Below are 15715 nucleotides of genomic sequence, written 5' to 3' on the forward strand. Positions count from 1 at the left end.
TGTTGATTTGGGTAGCAGTTGAACAGGACAATCCATGTGAAGAGCCTTGATAAAAGTAGATACCAAGAGTCATTCTGGCGAGATGTGCAATTGAAATGCTTTCAGCCTGGTTGGAGCTGACTCTTCACAGAGGCAGCCAGGTTGGGACAGCTCAGCAGTTCAGATATTTAAAAGTGACCATACTGCTTCAAAAGGCCATCATGCAGTAAGGCTGCATTCCTCTACTGCTTGGCTCCACACAGATCTATTTCATCAAACACATGATCCATCTACAACCCTTATAAGCTACACAAATAATCAGGAGACAAACACTGCTTGTTTTTCTGGATGCTGTAGTGATTTTTATGGACTGTAGAAATACACCATCTAGTTCAACGAACCACAGGACGTAAGGTTGGAAACACATTTGAACAAGATTTTTTCATCTTTTTAAACTCCAACTTAACACTGGTATTTCTTTCTGTTAAAGGCAGGCAGGCCAGTAACTACCTCAATAGGTTTTCACTCCCTTACTTCAGCTGCAGTCTAGAAAGCATCTTGGTGTTAGCTCTCGGAAGTATATTCTAGTTGTATTCTTAATATCAGGTAATTAAAATATTATTATCTTGGCCCAAGAGAGGGATGTTTATTTTTCTCATATATGAGCTGTATCTTTTAACATAAAGGAGGTGATGTCCACGCTCTGCAGGGGCACATGTGTGTGTAGACAAGATGGAGACAATACAAAGTTTTTGGAGCTAAACTATAAAGTTTTTCCTCTTTGCTTTCAGCAGTTGGCAAAATTTACAGTGATATGTGGAAGAAGTAAGTGATTAATTCCACATTTATGCTTTTCAATGTACTTACCAGTGTCATCATCAAAGTCAGAAAGGACGCACTCAATGCCATCCTCACTGCTGGCTGACTGTTCCTGCAGTCTTCGGGGCAAGTTAACCAGCCGACCACTGAGGAAGATGGGTTTCAGGGGCATTTTATAGATTTTGGCTAACAACTGAGGTGAGGGAGAGAGAGAAAAAAGACAAGAAAAGATAATAAATATAGATGGAAAAGTTTGTAAAAGCCATCACATACAACACAGGTATGTAAAATAAAATAAAAGCCATGAAAGCAGAATAATGTCAGCATGGGTTCATGCAGCAATAGTGTAAATAAAAAACTAAACTAAGTAAATACTGATGAAAGGACCTGTACAGATTTACTTCAGACCTTCATTGCCTGGGTTTTCCATTAAGCAACAAACTTCGCAGTATTGTGCTACAGCTGGGATGCTACCAGGATTTCACCAGGCCTTTCAAAAGTAAACCATGTACTTGCAATATACAGATAGGATTTCTTTTTAAGTCATTCCTGTTTTTCTTCTACTGGCAAATCAAAAGATATAGCAAGATAAAAATGGCTGCTTCTTTCAAAGAGGAGAACATTTCTGCCTCACTGTGGACTGGGTTTTGTAAGGATAAGGAAGAGTTTATCTGATACACATAATTTATAGAACATACATTAGATATAGACAAAGATGTTTACAAAATAGCAAGTACATTTTGATATGTTTGCTGTTTATTATTCTGAGGTGTCTTTCTCCTTCTCCTCTCAAGTCTGTACTGAATCCTCCCATTATCTCTGAATTTAGATATTAAGTCCTTTAAGCTATGATAATATCCTTTGTTGCACATTTGTACTGTACCCAGAAAAAACATGGTCTGGGCCCAACAAAAACACCTGCAGCTACTACAGAAATACAAATAACATTTTAAAATCAGGCAAAAAATGTCCTAATAGCTCTGGATAATAATCTGTGTTGTGTGCAAGCAGATTAGAGGAAACATGCCAGCATTTAAATTGTTAGAGATTTGCCCTGAGCTTCAGATACGTCTACATGGTACAGATAAGCTGCTGCTGCTGCATTTTAAAGGATGTAACCTGTTGCTCTTCTTAAGATCTGAGAATTGTCAGGGTTTTCCCAACACTGTTTACAGTAAATGTTTAAATAAGAAGGAATGCAGCTTTGAATATGCTACTACTAAGTTTCAAACATTCATATTTTCCCACATGCTCCTTGGGTCTGAGTGTTTTCATCTCCTCAGTTTTCCCACCGTTAGCTGGCACGGAATGTATGAGATTCCTCCAGATCGCCACTCTCCATCTGGCAGTGCAGGTTATTACCATCAGGCTTACCACAGACTCTGTTGTCTTCATGCAAACCATGTAACCATTAATGCAAAACTGTTTCCTAGGCCAGGTTGGTACCTGTATGAGATTGTTCATCATACCTGAGAACATCTCCTGAGGTAATCAAGCGCGGGAAGGCACAAGTCTGTAGATGCAGACCCTGATCCTGGCACACAGTCACCCATCTCCTTACAATCTACTTCCCCTGAGGATAGGAAAGGCAGCATTGGGAAGGACAGAAGAGAAACAAACTCAGCATTACTTCTCCTTTTTCATTCAGTTGTGCCCTAATGCCTGAATAGAATCCAGGAAACATAGTTTGTTTTCTTATGACAACCAGATGATTCTCATACAAACAATACAGTAAAATTGGTCACAGTTCATACATGGACTTTTATATTAATGAATGCATGCCTATTTAATAACTCTTCAGTAGAGCCTTTGGGAGTTCTTAAGAGTCATATCTTGTCATCTGTTATATTGACTCCACTCCACTTTTTTTCCATGGGTGTATGAATTATTACTTGCTCAGAGGATCTAGATGATCTTTAAGGTCCCTTCCACCATGAGCCATTCTATGATATTCATCCTTTTCTCAATTAATACACTAATTTTTTTCTATTCATGTGCAACCCAATTCCCTGGAAAATGCTTCTACCAGTTTTTCCTTTTAGTTTCTTTACTGCTTAAAAACACCACTTTATATTTTGTGCTACAATATTTCCTTCTCCTGTCTGATTCAGGTGTCAGGGTCTCACAGTTTCAACCGCATGATGCCCTCAGGCTCTAGTGCCTCAGTATCACAGGTCTTACTAACTCTGTGGCATTCAGCAGACTCCAACTTTTAGGTCAGCTTCACTAAGTGTATTAAACAAGCAGAGCAGTTCCAAGACCTCCTGTTGCATAGCTTCTACCTGGATAACTCCATTCCCTGCAGTATTTTCCATCTGCCCAGTCTGTTTTCTTCTTCTCTCAGACAGTGTTCTATCCACCCTAGAATACCTGGCTCACAACCATTTTCCCAGTTTAGCCAAATACTCCCTATTCAGTGCCAACTCTGAAGTTTTACTAAATTACTATATACATTAACATTTTATTGCCTTAAAAGCTATTCCTCTCATAAAACCCACAAGATACATATTAAATCCTTTTATTAAATTCTACTCTATTCTACTACATTTATTTGCTTTTTCTATGTCCTTAAATATTCCCTCCATAATGTATTTTAAAATTTTGTCTACTATTGAGATCAGCCAAGTAAGCCAGTGAAGTCTGAATCCTTTAGTTTTATGTTAAAATGCACATAAATAGTAGTACATTTGCTACTGTCCAGTACTGAAGAATCCCATAGTCCTACTATCTTTAATGCAAAAGATCTTGGTTTTTGACATGTAAATATAAAGGGGACACACTTATGTCATGAAATGAAGGAACCTAAAAAAATATAGGACAGGCTTTTAAGTTCTCCAGAAGGAACATGAGTTCCCTCTACTGGTACTGGGCACAGATGTTTGTTTCTCTTTTGTAGTAATAATTACAACTCTCACCTATCATCACAAGCTGAACTCTGCCCCTGTTGAAATCAATGGTGAAATAGCTTAAAAAGATGAGAATATCATTAAAGACTAGAACTGCTGCAGTTAGGTGTTCATTTAAATTAAAGAGTCCTGTACATACCTAGATTAGATACCTCTGTGAAATAATATACATTCTTAAAAAAAGCCCCATTTTACCACTTATTAGAAGTTTTTTAATTTAAATAAGAAAAAAAAATAATCATTGACACAGTTCAATGGAAAATGTCATATCACATCAAGGTGAGCCAGGGAACACAGACATGGGGGCAGAATGACCCAACACCATTTGCATCTGTCCTGAAGTTTGGTGAAGTGCCAATTACTCTGCAGGGTCACCTTGACTCAATGTGCTGGATCTCCACTGCCCTTAGTAACACACAAAAAGCTAATCATGGGGGCAGTTTGTTGTAAGTTGCAATGCTCATGATCTCACCGAAGTTTCAGCAGGTTTTCAGCACTGCATATGACAAACTACTGCTGCTGAGGTGGGCAAGGATAGAAAAGAGCCATGTGGTTTTGAGCACTGAACATAAAACATGCCCTGTTCTGTTGCAGACAACCCATGCTGTCACTGCAGAATGCCAGGCCATTTCTGCAATGGTTTTTGGGTTTGATGGGGTTTTGGGGTTTAATAAATTATTATAAGCAAGTCCTGATGCAAATGAAGATGAAATGAAGCAGACATTTAACAGTGAGATGCATCTTTGCTGCTATAACAACTTGAAGAATTGATAGCATTAAAAATGTTTCTGAAATAATGCCTTGGTCTTTATTTTTATTAAAGGATTTTGGACTAAATTTGTTCACTGCCTCTCTCTTCTCTATCATACTATGTATCACAGAACTGAATTCTCCTCTTCTGCAGGATCAAGTTTGACATATCATGATAAAAGAAAAATAAAATTCTTTACCCAGTCCTTTGACAAACTTCATAAGGCACATAATGTAACTGGTGGCTGCATTGGCAAAAACCTGGATGCTGTCTGTGTTTAGAAACGCTTCGAAGACATCAAACACCGGAGCCTGGCATTTCCCTGTGGAAATAACAAGATGAAAATTCTTCCCCATCTCCCATGAAGGTGATTTTCCCAACAGTTTTTCAACAATTTAATTAAATCTGAAGAATCTCTTTTATTCTGGGCAGAGACAGAAATGATCTCAGAAGTAAAATCTTCTCTTGCTTCTGAGGCAACTCATGTAACTTCATGGGAAGCAATACAGACTCCCTCCTTTGCCTTATCTGTGTATCAGCTTATGCCTGCTCAAATGGTAAGCGCAGGTTTGAAATCTTGAACTCATTTCACTAGCTAACACTTTGGTGGAGGTTTCTGGTTTAATTCTCAAGATGCCAAGATGACAGCAGTGATTTCGAATTTTATTCAGTCTACACATGAACAAAATAGTCTTGCTTTTCCTAAATAGATTATCAGTTTTTAAAAGGTATATACATTTGTATTTTGCCATTGATCATAACAGATCTGAAAGACAAAGTTTAGGAGAAAAATCACATCCCTTACATGTGACTTGTAACATTTAAAAATACCTTCTAATGGGCAATAGAACATATTAAAATAGTTTTCCCAGATTTCCCAGTCTCCATACAAGCAAACATCTGTGGAAGTGATGCAGAATCACTCTTACAGAAAATGTGGTTTGTAATTTTATGTAATTTGAAAGCCTGTGATTAAGTGTCTAGACAAGCACTTGTCTAGATTATTACACTAACTACCCTGATGTATAAGAGCAATAAGTTTCACATAGTGAGATAGACAGTGGTGGGATGTTGTGGCTGTACACACTATGTTTTCCTATCTCTAGCAGAACAGTGACAAAAGCCCACCCAAGCTCAGTACTCCTGCACTACTGCTTTGCTCTAAAACATTCAAGTAGTTTTGAAACATTAATTTTTCATCTGCTAGTTGTCCTGGACCATTGCAGGGCTACTTTTAAGTGCCACTGTTCAGGTAGGGCACCTAAATATACTGAGTCAGTTATTGTGTCCCCAAGGAATGACACATGGAAACAGAAGCGCAGATGAAATAGTTTGTGCAGTAAGTCCTTACCCACAGAGTATTCTCCTACAAGGTACTCCTTAACCTCTGACTTGCTGCTGCTGTGCACTGTTTCCAGGGCACTGAACAGGGGTCTCCATCCTGACTGGATCTGGGTAGAACACATTTCCACCAATTCTCCTATAGAAGTGACCACCTGCAGAGAGTGTAGGAAAAGTTAATGCCTATTTAATAACTCTTCAGTAGAGCCTTTGGGAGTTCTTAAGAGTCATATCTTGTCATCTGTTATATTGACTCCACTCCACTTTTTTTCCATGGGTGTATGAATTATTACTTGCTCAGAGGATCTAGATGATCTTTAAGGTCCCTTCCACCATGAGCCATTCTATGATATTCATCCTTTTCTCAATTAATACACTAATTTTTTTCTATTCATGTGCAACCCAATTCCCTGGAAAATGCTTCTACCAGTTTTTCCTTTTAGTTTCTTTACTGCTTAAAAACACCACTTTATATTTTGTGCTACAATATTTCCTTCTCCTGTCTGATTCAGGTGTCAGGGTCTCACAGTTTCAACCGCATGATGCCCTCAGGCTCTAGTGCCTCAGTATCACAGGTCTTACTAACTCTGTGGCATTCAGCAGACTCCAACTTTTAGGTCAGCTTCACTAAGTGTATTAAACAAGCAGAGCAGTTCCAAGACCTCCTGTTGCATAGCTTCTACCTGGATAACTCCATTCCCTGCAGTATTTTCCATCTGCCCAGTCTGTTTTCTTCTTCTCTCAGACAGTGTTCTATCCACCCTAGAATACCTGGCTCACAACTATTTTCCCAGTTTAGCCAAATACTCCCTATTCAGTGCCAACTCTGAAGTTTTACTAAATTACTATATACATTAACATTTTATTGCCTTAAAAGCTATTCCTCTCATAAAACCCACAAGATACATATTAAATCCTTTTATTAAATTCTACTCTATTCTACTACATTTATTTGCTTTTTCTATGTCCTTAAATATTCCCTCCATAATGTATTTTAAAATTTTGTCTACTATTGAGATCAGCCAAGTAAGCCAGTGAAGTCTGAATCCTTTAGTTTTATGTTAAAATGCACATAAATAGTAGTACATTTGCTACTGTCCAGTACTGAAGAATCCCATAGTCCTACTATCTTTAATGCAAAAGATCTTGGTTTTTGACATGTAAATATAAAGGGGACACACTTATGTCATGAAATGAAGGAACCTAAAAAAATATAGGACAGGCTTTTAAGTTCTCCAGAAGGAACATGAGTTCCCTCTACTGGTACTGGGCACAGATGTTTGTTTCTCTTTTGTAGTAATAATTACAACTCTCACCTATCATCACAAGCTGAACTCTGCCCCTGTTGAAATCAATGGTGAAATAGCTTAAAAAGATGAGAATATCATTAAAGACTAGAACTGCTGCAGTTAGGTGTTCATTTAAATTAAAGAGTCCTGTACATACCTAGATTAGATACCTCTGTGAAATAATATACATTCTTAAAAAAAGCCCCATTTTACCACTTATTAGAAGTTTTTTAATTTAAATAAGAAAAAAAAATAATCATTGACACAGTTCAATGGAAAATGTCATATCACATCAAGGTGAGCCAGGGAACACAGACATGGGGGCAGAATGACCCAACACCATTTGCATCTGTCCTGAAGTTTGGTGAAGTGCCAATTACTCTGCAGGGTCACCTTGACTCAATGTGCTGGATCTCCACTGCCCTTAGTAACACACAAAAAGCTAATCATGGGGGCAGTTTGTTGTAAGTTGCAATGCTCATGATCTCACCGAAGTTTCAGCAGGTTTTCAGCACTGCATATGACAAACTACTGCTGCTGAGGTGGGCAAGGATAGAAAAGAGCCATGTGGTTTTGAGCACTGAACATAAAACATGCCCTGTTCTGTTGCAGACAACCCATGCTGTCACTGCAGAATGCCAGGCCATTTCTGCAATGGTTTTTGGGTTTGATGGGGTTTTGGGGTTTAATAAATTATTATAAGCAAGTCCTGATGCAAATGAAGATGAAATGAAGCAGACATTTAACAGTGAGATGCATCTTTGCTGCTATAACAACTTGAAGAATTGATAGCATTAAAAATGTTTCTGAAATAATGCCTTGGTCTTTATTTTTATTAAAGGATTTTGGACTAAATTTGTTCACTGCCTCTCTCTTCTCTATCATACTATGTATCACAGAACTGAATTCTCCTCTTCTGCAGGATCAAGTTTGACATATCATGATAAAAGAAAAATAAAATTCTTTACCCAGTCCTTTGACAAACTTCATAAGGCACATAATGTAACTGGTGGCTGCATTGGCAAAAACCTGGATGCTGTCTGTGTTTAGAAACGCTTCGAAGACATCAAACACCGGAGCCTGGCATTTCCCTGTGGAAATAACAAGATGAAAATTCTTCCCCATCTCCCATGAAGGTGATTTTCCCAACAGTTTTTCAACAATTTAATTAAATCTGAAGAATCTCTTTTATTCTGGGCAGAGACAGAAATGATCTCAGAAGTAAAATCTTCTCTTGCTTCTGAGGCAACTCATGTAACTTCATGGGAAGCAATACAGACTCCCTCCTTTGCCTTATCTGTGTATCAGCTTATGCCTGCTCAAATGGTAAGCGCAGGTTTGAAATCTTGAACTCATTTCACTAGCTAACACTTTGGTGGAGGTTTCTGGTTTAATTCTCAAGATGCCAAGATGACAGCAGTGATTTCGAATTTTATTCAGTCTACACATGAACAAAATAGTCTTGCTTTTCCTAAATAGATTATCAGTTTTTAAAAGGTATATACATTTGTATTTTGCCATTGATCATAACAGATCTGAAAGACAAAGTTTAGGAGAAAAATCACATCCCTTACATGTGACTTGTAACATTTAAAAATACCTTCTAATGGGCAATAGAACATATTAAAATAGTTTTCCCAGATTTCCCAGTCTCCATACAAGCAAACATCTGTGGAAGTGATGCAGAATCACTCTTACAGAAAATGTGGTTTGTAATTTTATGTAATTTGAAAGCCTGTGATTAAGTGTCTAGACAAGCACTTGTCTAGATTATTACACTAACTACCCTGATGTATAAGAGCAATAAGTTTCACATAGTGAGATAGACAGTGGTGGGATGTTGTGGCTGTACACACTATGTTTTCCTATCTCTAGCAGAACAGTGACAAAAGCCCACCCAAGCTCAGTACTCCTGCACTACTGCTTTGCTCTAAAACATTCAAGTAGTTTTGAAACATTAATTTTTCATCTGCTAGTTGTCCTGGACCATTGCAGGGCTACTTTTAAGTGCCACTGTTCAGGTAGGGCACCTAAATATACTGAGTCAGTTATTGTGTCCCCAAGGAATGACACATGGAAACAGAAGCGCAGATGAAATAGTTTGTGCAGTTAAGTCCTTACCCACAGAGTATTCTCCTACAAGGTACTCCTTAACCTCTGACTTGCTGCTGCTGTGCACTGTTTCCAGGGCACTGAACAGGGGTCTCCATCCTGACTGGATCTGGGTAGAACACATTTCCACCAATTCTCCTATAGAAGTGACCACCTGCAGAGAGTGTAGGAAAAGTTAAAAGAATAAAACGAAAAAACAGAATTGATACACAGATGGACCTTCAGAAGGAATGGCTTGAAACACACTCCTAGTTTTCTCTATATCAGTCTGGACTAATATTTTTTTTTGGATAATAGAAAAGCTTTATTTAATTGCTTTAAAGCCAGGTGTAGTGACTGTCTCTGCAGTCTACCACAATGCTGGCTTAGATAGGGAGAGACCTCCTGATTCTCTGAAGACGATTAAGGGGCACCATTTGAGGGGACTTTGGGAGACACTCTTAAGCGGACCAAGTCCTCTTTGGAGATCACTGTTCTTATAAGCATGGTAGCACAGATACAGACACCCTGATCAGGGCTGACTTGCCTGGTCTTGGACATCCTCATCGCACAGCTCTAGCTGCATGATACGCTCAAAGGGCCGAAAAAGTGCCTCATTAAAGTGAAAATGAGAAGGCTCACTCCAGTCAGTCAGCACTTCAGTGAGGATGTCATGGATGAAAGAGACAGCTTTCCGAGATACGTGTCTCTCCTTATGACAGGCAGCCTGCAGGGAAAGGAGGAGTGTAAGGTTTGTCCAAGCAAAAAAACTGCTGTCAGTGAGACTCTTTCAAGAGAGGTAAACATTCACCAGTAATGTGACTAGAGACCCCACTGCAATGGAAACGGGAGACCACTGCCATTGAAACATGACTGAGACAGAGCAGCCTGGAGTCCCACAGATGCATGAAGGTTTGCTGACAACTCCAAAAGCACACAGCTAAAATAAAGAAATTAAATAATAAATCCACAGAAAAGAACGCATGTAAAATGTCTTTTTTCTTCCTACTGTGTGACCATTTTCCCCTTCAAAACAGTAGTTTCTGCATTTATTCACCATACGTATACATGCATGATCAAATGTTACTGACTGACTATGGAAATTAAAGCGAGAAGGTTCTCATGATTTTTTGAAAAGCTATTAAAAAAAACTAAAGGCCAGTGAATCTGGATGTAAAGTTACTGTTTTTAACATCTATGCAGGTTATGCTAACTTCTGTACTTTCTCTGATTTTGCTCCTTCCCAATAATGCCCTCATCTGCATTGAAGTCAACAAAAAGACTGACCAGCCCTGCATTCTAAAAACATGGAAGGTACTTGAGTTTAAACTGGCATGGGATCTTAAAAGACTTAAAAGTGTTGAAAACATGAAAAGTGTTTAACTTGGTCTCAGGCTGCCATCCAAAGGCAAGTCAGACACTAGTTTTCAAGATGAGGGGTTGTTAAAACACAAAACAAACTATTTTCTGCTATTTTTACTTCACTTACAGGGATTCCAGTGAGAATCCCCAATGTCTGAACTCTATTTTAAGATAGTCCAGGCATTTTCTTGAGTAACTGAAATGGAGAGCTACGAAAATTTGCTGAACAGCTCATCCTAAAATCCAGGCAAGCATGCTCCCAATAGACCTGGGCAGAAGACACCACATACCTCACCAACAGAAAGAAAGGATGTAGTTGCATGTTCATTCATACCAGTGATACAAACCAAAAAGCTCTGACAAGTCAAGACACCACCATTTCACTAGATAAGACAAAGTTTGGCTGAGGAAACGTCATCTGTTATGACTGAAATCCATTTTCTGGCTGCTATTGGCATGACACTGACCAGGGTTCACAGAGAAGAAGGAAAGGGAAAAACATCACAATTTTTCCAGTTGAGTTTGCTTTATGTGGGAAAACAAAGCTTGCATTCTTTTACCGGAAGACTTGTAAGGATGCAAACCTTGATTGGGAAAACAGAGGGAGGAGTTACTTGTAACTTCTTTGGGTTGTTTCAGTTTTTTCACCACAGACACAGAGAAAGTACCGTATTGCAAAAATCCTTGGACTTGCCCATTTCACTTCAGTAAAAGTGCCCTCCTCAGTGACAGTATCACACACTATATACAATCTCCCAACTGAAGTGCAACCAGATTTGACAATGTTCAGGGCTGAGATACATTTTAAGAGCTATCAAGCCTTCCCCACTTGTTCAGCTTTGCCATCTCTTGCATATTTTCTCCCTCACTCCTACCTCTACCAGGTGAGGTGCCACCAGGCTCCAGCAGCGCACGAGGTGAAGCAGTGGACGAGATTTACTCCTTACAATTCTGAGCATGGCATCACCAAGTCGGAACAAGTGAAGTGCACTTCTCCTGTCCTGGGTAGATTTTATTTCACCTACAAGGAAGTATAAGAAAATAAATGGATGCTAAGCAACAGCAGCTCCTTCATCTCTAGATGTCTACATCGTTAGAAATTGTTAGTATTAAGTTGGTGGGGACAGAGAGGGTGGTGGAAGAAAAGAGAAGAAGAAATCAATGTAAAACATAGCCTGTGCCTATGTGGGTAAAAGCAAAGGAGATGGGCCCAAGTTTTAAAACAACTTAAACCAAAATAAAGTGTGCCTCATAAATTATATTTTTTTTGCAAACATTTTAAAGACAAAGGCTTGGAGAAGTGGTGCAGAGGAGTTAAGTAAGGAGTTAAATCATTTATATTAAGATCCAAAATAGTAGTCGCAAAAAACCTTTGGTGACATCTACAGGAAAGAATACAAACCACAGATTATTTAGTTCTAGTTTGTCCTTTTGCACTTCTTGTCAAGCAAAGGATACAAAGTAAAGAATGTGAGAAAATAACTTTCTGTTCCCTAGCCAAGTAATACTTGTCATTTCCCATTGAAAGGGATTTACTCTGTTGCTCTTACAACATTCGGAAAGACTCTCTCATTTAAAATATACTGGTGCCTTCATCTCTAACAGGCGTAATCAGGGGTATACCCCTTTTATTATATTCAAAAAAGGCAATTAATTGCGTGATCCTAATTTTAATTTCATTATTACTAACTACTGGTGATTGACTACTACGTACATGATAAGAGGATCCCTACTTATTAAAAATAAAGTGACGAGTGTTGAGGCCTGGAGACAAGCAAGAGCAAAAACAACTTAGAAGTGTCACATTGAGAAAATTACAACTGTACTTCAGGGAGAGAGGAAAACTGATGAAACTGGAGACATATACCAGATAAAATCCATGTCTGCCACAGGACAGAACAATAACCCACGTGACTTCTAAAGGTATGGTATGAAGTTAGAGAACTATCTTCCAAACCTTCTACTCTATTTCAGAAAGTAATGGAAATAACAACTTACAGGCTTTGAACTGTAAGGTATACGCTCCACTCTGGTAGGAAAAAGCAAGAATGGCAAATCCCATGGCTTAATCTAACATTATTCAGTTGTGTGCTTTATTTCCTATCATCCATTTTCTGCACACTTCTGAGGCTATCTCACTGTCAAGTGTCTAACCCAAATCCATTGTCTTAGGTCCACAAATGAATGTCCTCTGAACTGTTTCCTAGCAGGTGTGGATGTGGTCCCTGTCCAAAAAAAGCACTCAAACCTTTTCTAAAGACTGTGAATTACTCCTACAGGAAGATCTTACTAGACTAAATACTGTGTTTTATTTATACCTTGACATTTCAACTGGAAAAATTAAAACTGCTAGAATACAAGCAAGTCCCACAAGCAGTACAGTTGTGTATGAAACACAGAACTCTTACCTGGCATCGCTAAGGAGTAATCAACTGTATCTGTGACTGAATGGAAAAGCTGGGCCTGAGAAGCCTTCTTCAGCTGGTAGAGGAAGCCTACCAATGCCATCAAATTTAACTTGTCAGCAGCATCTTCAAAGAGCCTGTGAGTAAAAGAACAGAATCTAATTGAAAAATTCATGAGATGCAGACTTCAGTGTGTACATAAGAGGAAAACCCTTATCTGTACATGGCTGCTGTGTGTTGCCTTTACGGACACATGGTGTTACTTGGGGCTTCTTCATTTGTACAGTACCACAGAAATACTTTGATCCAGAAGCTTTATTCATTGGACCAACCATAACCCTTCTAAGGTTCAACTGCAGTACTAAATTATAAAGTCACTTTTTCATGGAATCAATGCTTCTCCATTACTGTACCTTAATGCTATAAGCAGCTTCTGAAACAGTAATAAAAAACAGTGAGAATATGCCAAGTCCCTGCAACACAGATCATCAAAGCTTCACTGAATTTATAGTTATAACAGTTTGCTCCATCTGAAGTTACAACCCCTTACATGAAAAATAAATTGAAGTCTTAGACCTCACGTTGCTGTATCTGAATTGCTATTTAGGAATACAAACAAAAGTTGTTATTTTCAGCTGCAGGGAGCTCTTAAGATAGAAGAGTTTAAGTCTACATCCTTAAATCAGTACACTTATGCTTTTATATAGGAGGTGGGTTCCACAGAGATCACAGTGAAATTTCACATGGTGCAGCCGTAAGTTGACATAAATACAATTTTCTGACATTTCTTTTCATGAAAAACTTTCTAACATCCACACTGAAGTAACAGTGCAGAAATAAAACCTGCATCATTAAAATTACAGTAGTGTTATTCTCTAATGCTCAGAACCAAGTTGTATTGTGACCTTCCTGAATAAAAGGTACTTTCCATGCAGAGTCAAACTCAACTCACTATGCATTTCTCTTTCCTCTGAATTTACAAACAACGCCCTCCCATGGGCAGAGACCAATAATGCAATACGTCAGTTGGAGAAAAAAGGGTATGAGAAATATGCAAACCCAGAAAATTCTCAATTCTAGTCTGTGCTGCCAAAAGAATAGCAGAAATAGCAAAAAAGTCTGTGACACATCAGCCCACAGACCTTATTGTAGGAACATGTAACCTAGCCATTCTGGGACCATGCTTGGTGTCCCTTCCTCCTCTGGACACACTGTGGCAGGCTGAAAAGCTGTCATAGTCCTGAAAGAAGCAGCTGCTTTCTAACTGGCACCAGTCTTGTCACCCGTCAGGACAAAATAATCACTTATTTTGTCTGCTTAAAAGAACGGAACAGATTAATTTACATTGAAGCAATAAATCCAGACCTCTCAGGAAGCATTTGATTTACTTGGCATATTCACTGCTGTGCACAGATGTACTCAGCCCAGTACCTGAAGGTACAAGGGCAGGTGCCACAAAGATGCATAAAGCCAGGTCTTTTAAGAACTGCTGGTTGGATCGCACAGAGATGTCTTGTGAAACTCAACTGAAGCAAGTGGCTGCAACAAAGATCAGGCTCCATTGCATCACAGAAAGGCTCACCCTGGTCCTGTTTTGGGAACAGGGATTCTGGTTCCTGACAGTGCTGATTTTACCTGTCAGCTTGTGTGGAGAGCGTGAGAACAGCCTTGGCAGCGCTGGTCCCACACAGCAGGCTTCCTCCACGAAAGTCAAAAGCTCTGCCCTTACTGCTCTCCTTGATGAGTTCCTGGATAGAAACTGGCTGAATGACAGGATTGTTGCTGAGGGTGGTCTCCTGCTCGGGTGTCAGTGCCTGGGGAGACTCCCCAAGCTCAGAGTCTGGGTGCAGCGCTCCAGGTGCCTGCTGTGACTGGGTGATGGTAAGGGAGGGCTGGGAAGCACCATCACTGAAGTGGGTGTGCTCCAGCGTGCTGATGTATTCACAGACCCTGAGAACAAAAAAGAGAAGAAAAAGATAAATAAAACCCTCAAAACAACAACTCCTCTCCCCACTAATCACCAGGCTCACCGAAGAAACGCTTGGGTCTGTACTCCAGGGCTGAATCAGAAGGGTAATGCAAGCACAGCTCTCAGCTGCATCAGCACCACCACTGTGAAAAGCCACCTTACGTTGGACACCTGATGTCAGTTCACAGGCCCTGGTTTCTACAATCTCCAACTCTCAGACTATGCACAGGTAACCTGTCTTCTTACATCCTTTGGTCTCCCGCATGCTGAGATAGCAAATAGTTTAGTGGTGCCTAAAAGGCCCACTCTAGGTTCGTGGCTCTGCCATAGTCTTCTGGTAAACTTCAAAGTTCCTAAGCACTGATTTTTGTCTTGGAATAGTGGTGGAAAACAGCACTGCTTTTTCTTTTATGGATACTGGTGGTTAATTCACTCTGAAGCTGTTTATACACAACACTCCCAGAGCATGTCAAGTCCTTTTTCTCAGTCCATTACTTTCAGGAAACATAATATAAACTCTGTTTCTTTTAGGAAAGCTTATGAGTACCTGAACACATGGGGCCAACAGTCCTGATTGTGGCTTCCCATCTCCAGGCCCACATTAAGGACTGCATCCATACACAGAACATGAGCAGTGTGCAGGCAGACTCCCTGCACTTTCCCCATCTGCTCCAGTTTCTGCTCCACTTTCTGTTTCACTGCAGCATGAAAAGTAATAAACACATTAGATTCTCCAGCTTTTAAACAAACACTGGTTTGCATATAGGGTGATGGCAAAGGTATACAGTCTGAAAACTATACAA

The 15715-nt window shown here is 39.4% G+C and overlaps 1 protein-coding gene across 1 annotated transcript in view; it reads right to left on the reverse strand.

Annotated features, from left to right (window-relative positions):
* The window catches only part of KIAA1244 (KIAA1244 ortholog), a 115515-nt gene that overhangs the window by 11279 nt on the left and 88521 nt on the right, over positions 1-15715 (reverse strand). Inside the window, exons 18-26 of the mRNA XM_010001754.1 lie at positions 15460-15610; positions 14579-14893; positions 12947-13080; positions 11414-11559; positions 9724-9903; positions 9207-9351; positions 8054-8176; positions 2268-2371; positions 847-991 (exon numbers count right to left, since the gene is read on the reverse strand). Coding sequence (XP_010000056.1) covers positions 847-991; positions 2268-2371; positions 8054-8176; positions 9207-9351; positions 9724-9903; positions 11414-11559; positions 12947-13080; positions 14579-14893; positions 15460-15610 — 1443 coding nt within the window. The remainder of the gene's footprint in view (positions 1-846; positions 992-2267; positions 2372-8053; positions 8177-9206; positions 9352-9723; positions 9904-11413; positions 11560-12946; positions 13081-14578; positions 14894-15459; positions 15611-15715) is intronic.

Source organism: Chaetura pelagica, unplaced genomic scaffold, assembly GCF_000747805.2.
Source record: "Chaetura pelagica isolate M959 unplaced genomic scaffold, ChaPel_1.0 scaffold307, whole genome shotgun sequence".
Lineage (NCBI taxonomy): Eukaryota > Metazoa > Chordata > Aves > Apodiformes > Apodidae > Chaetura > Chaetura pelagica.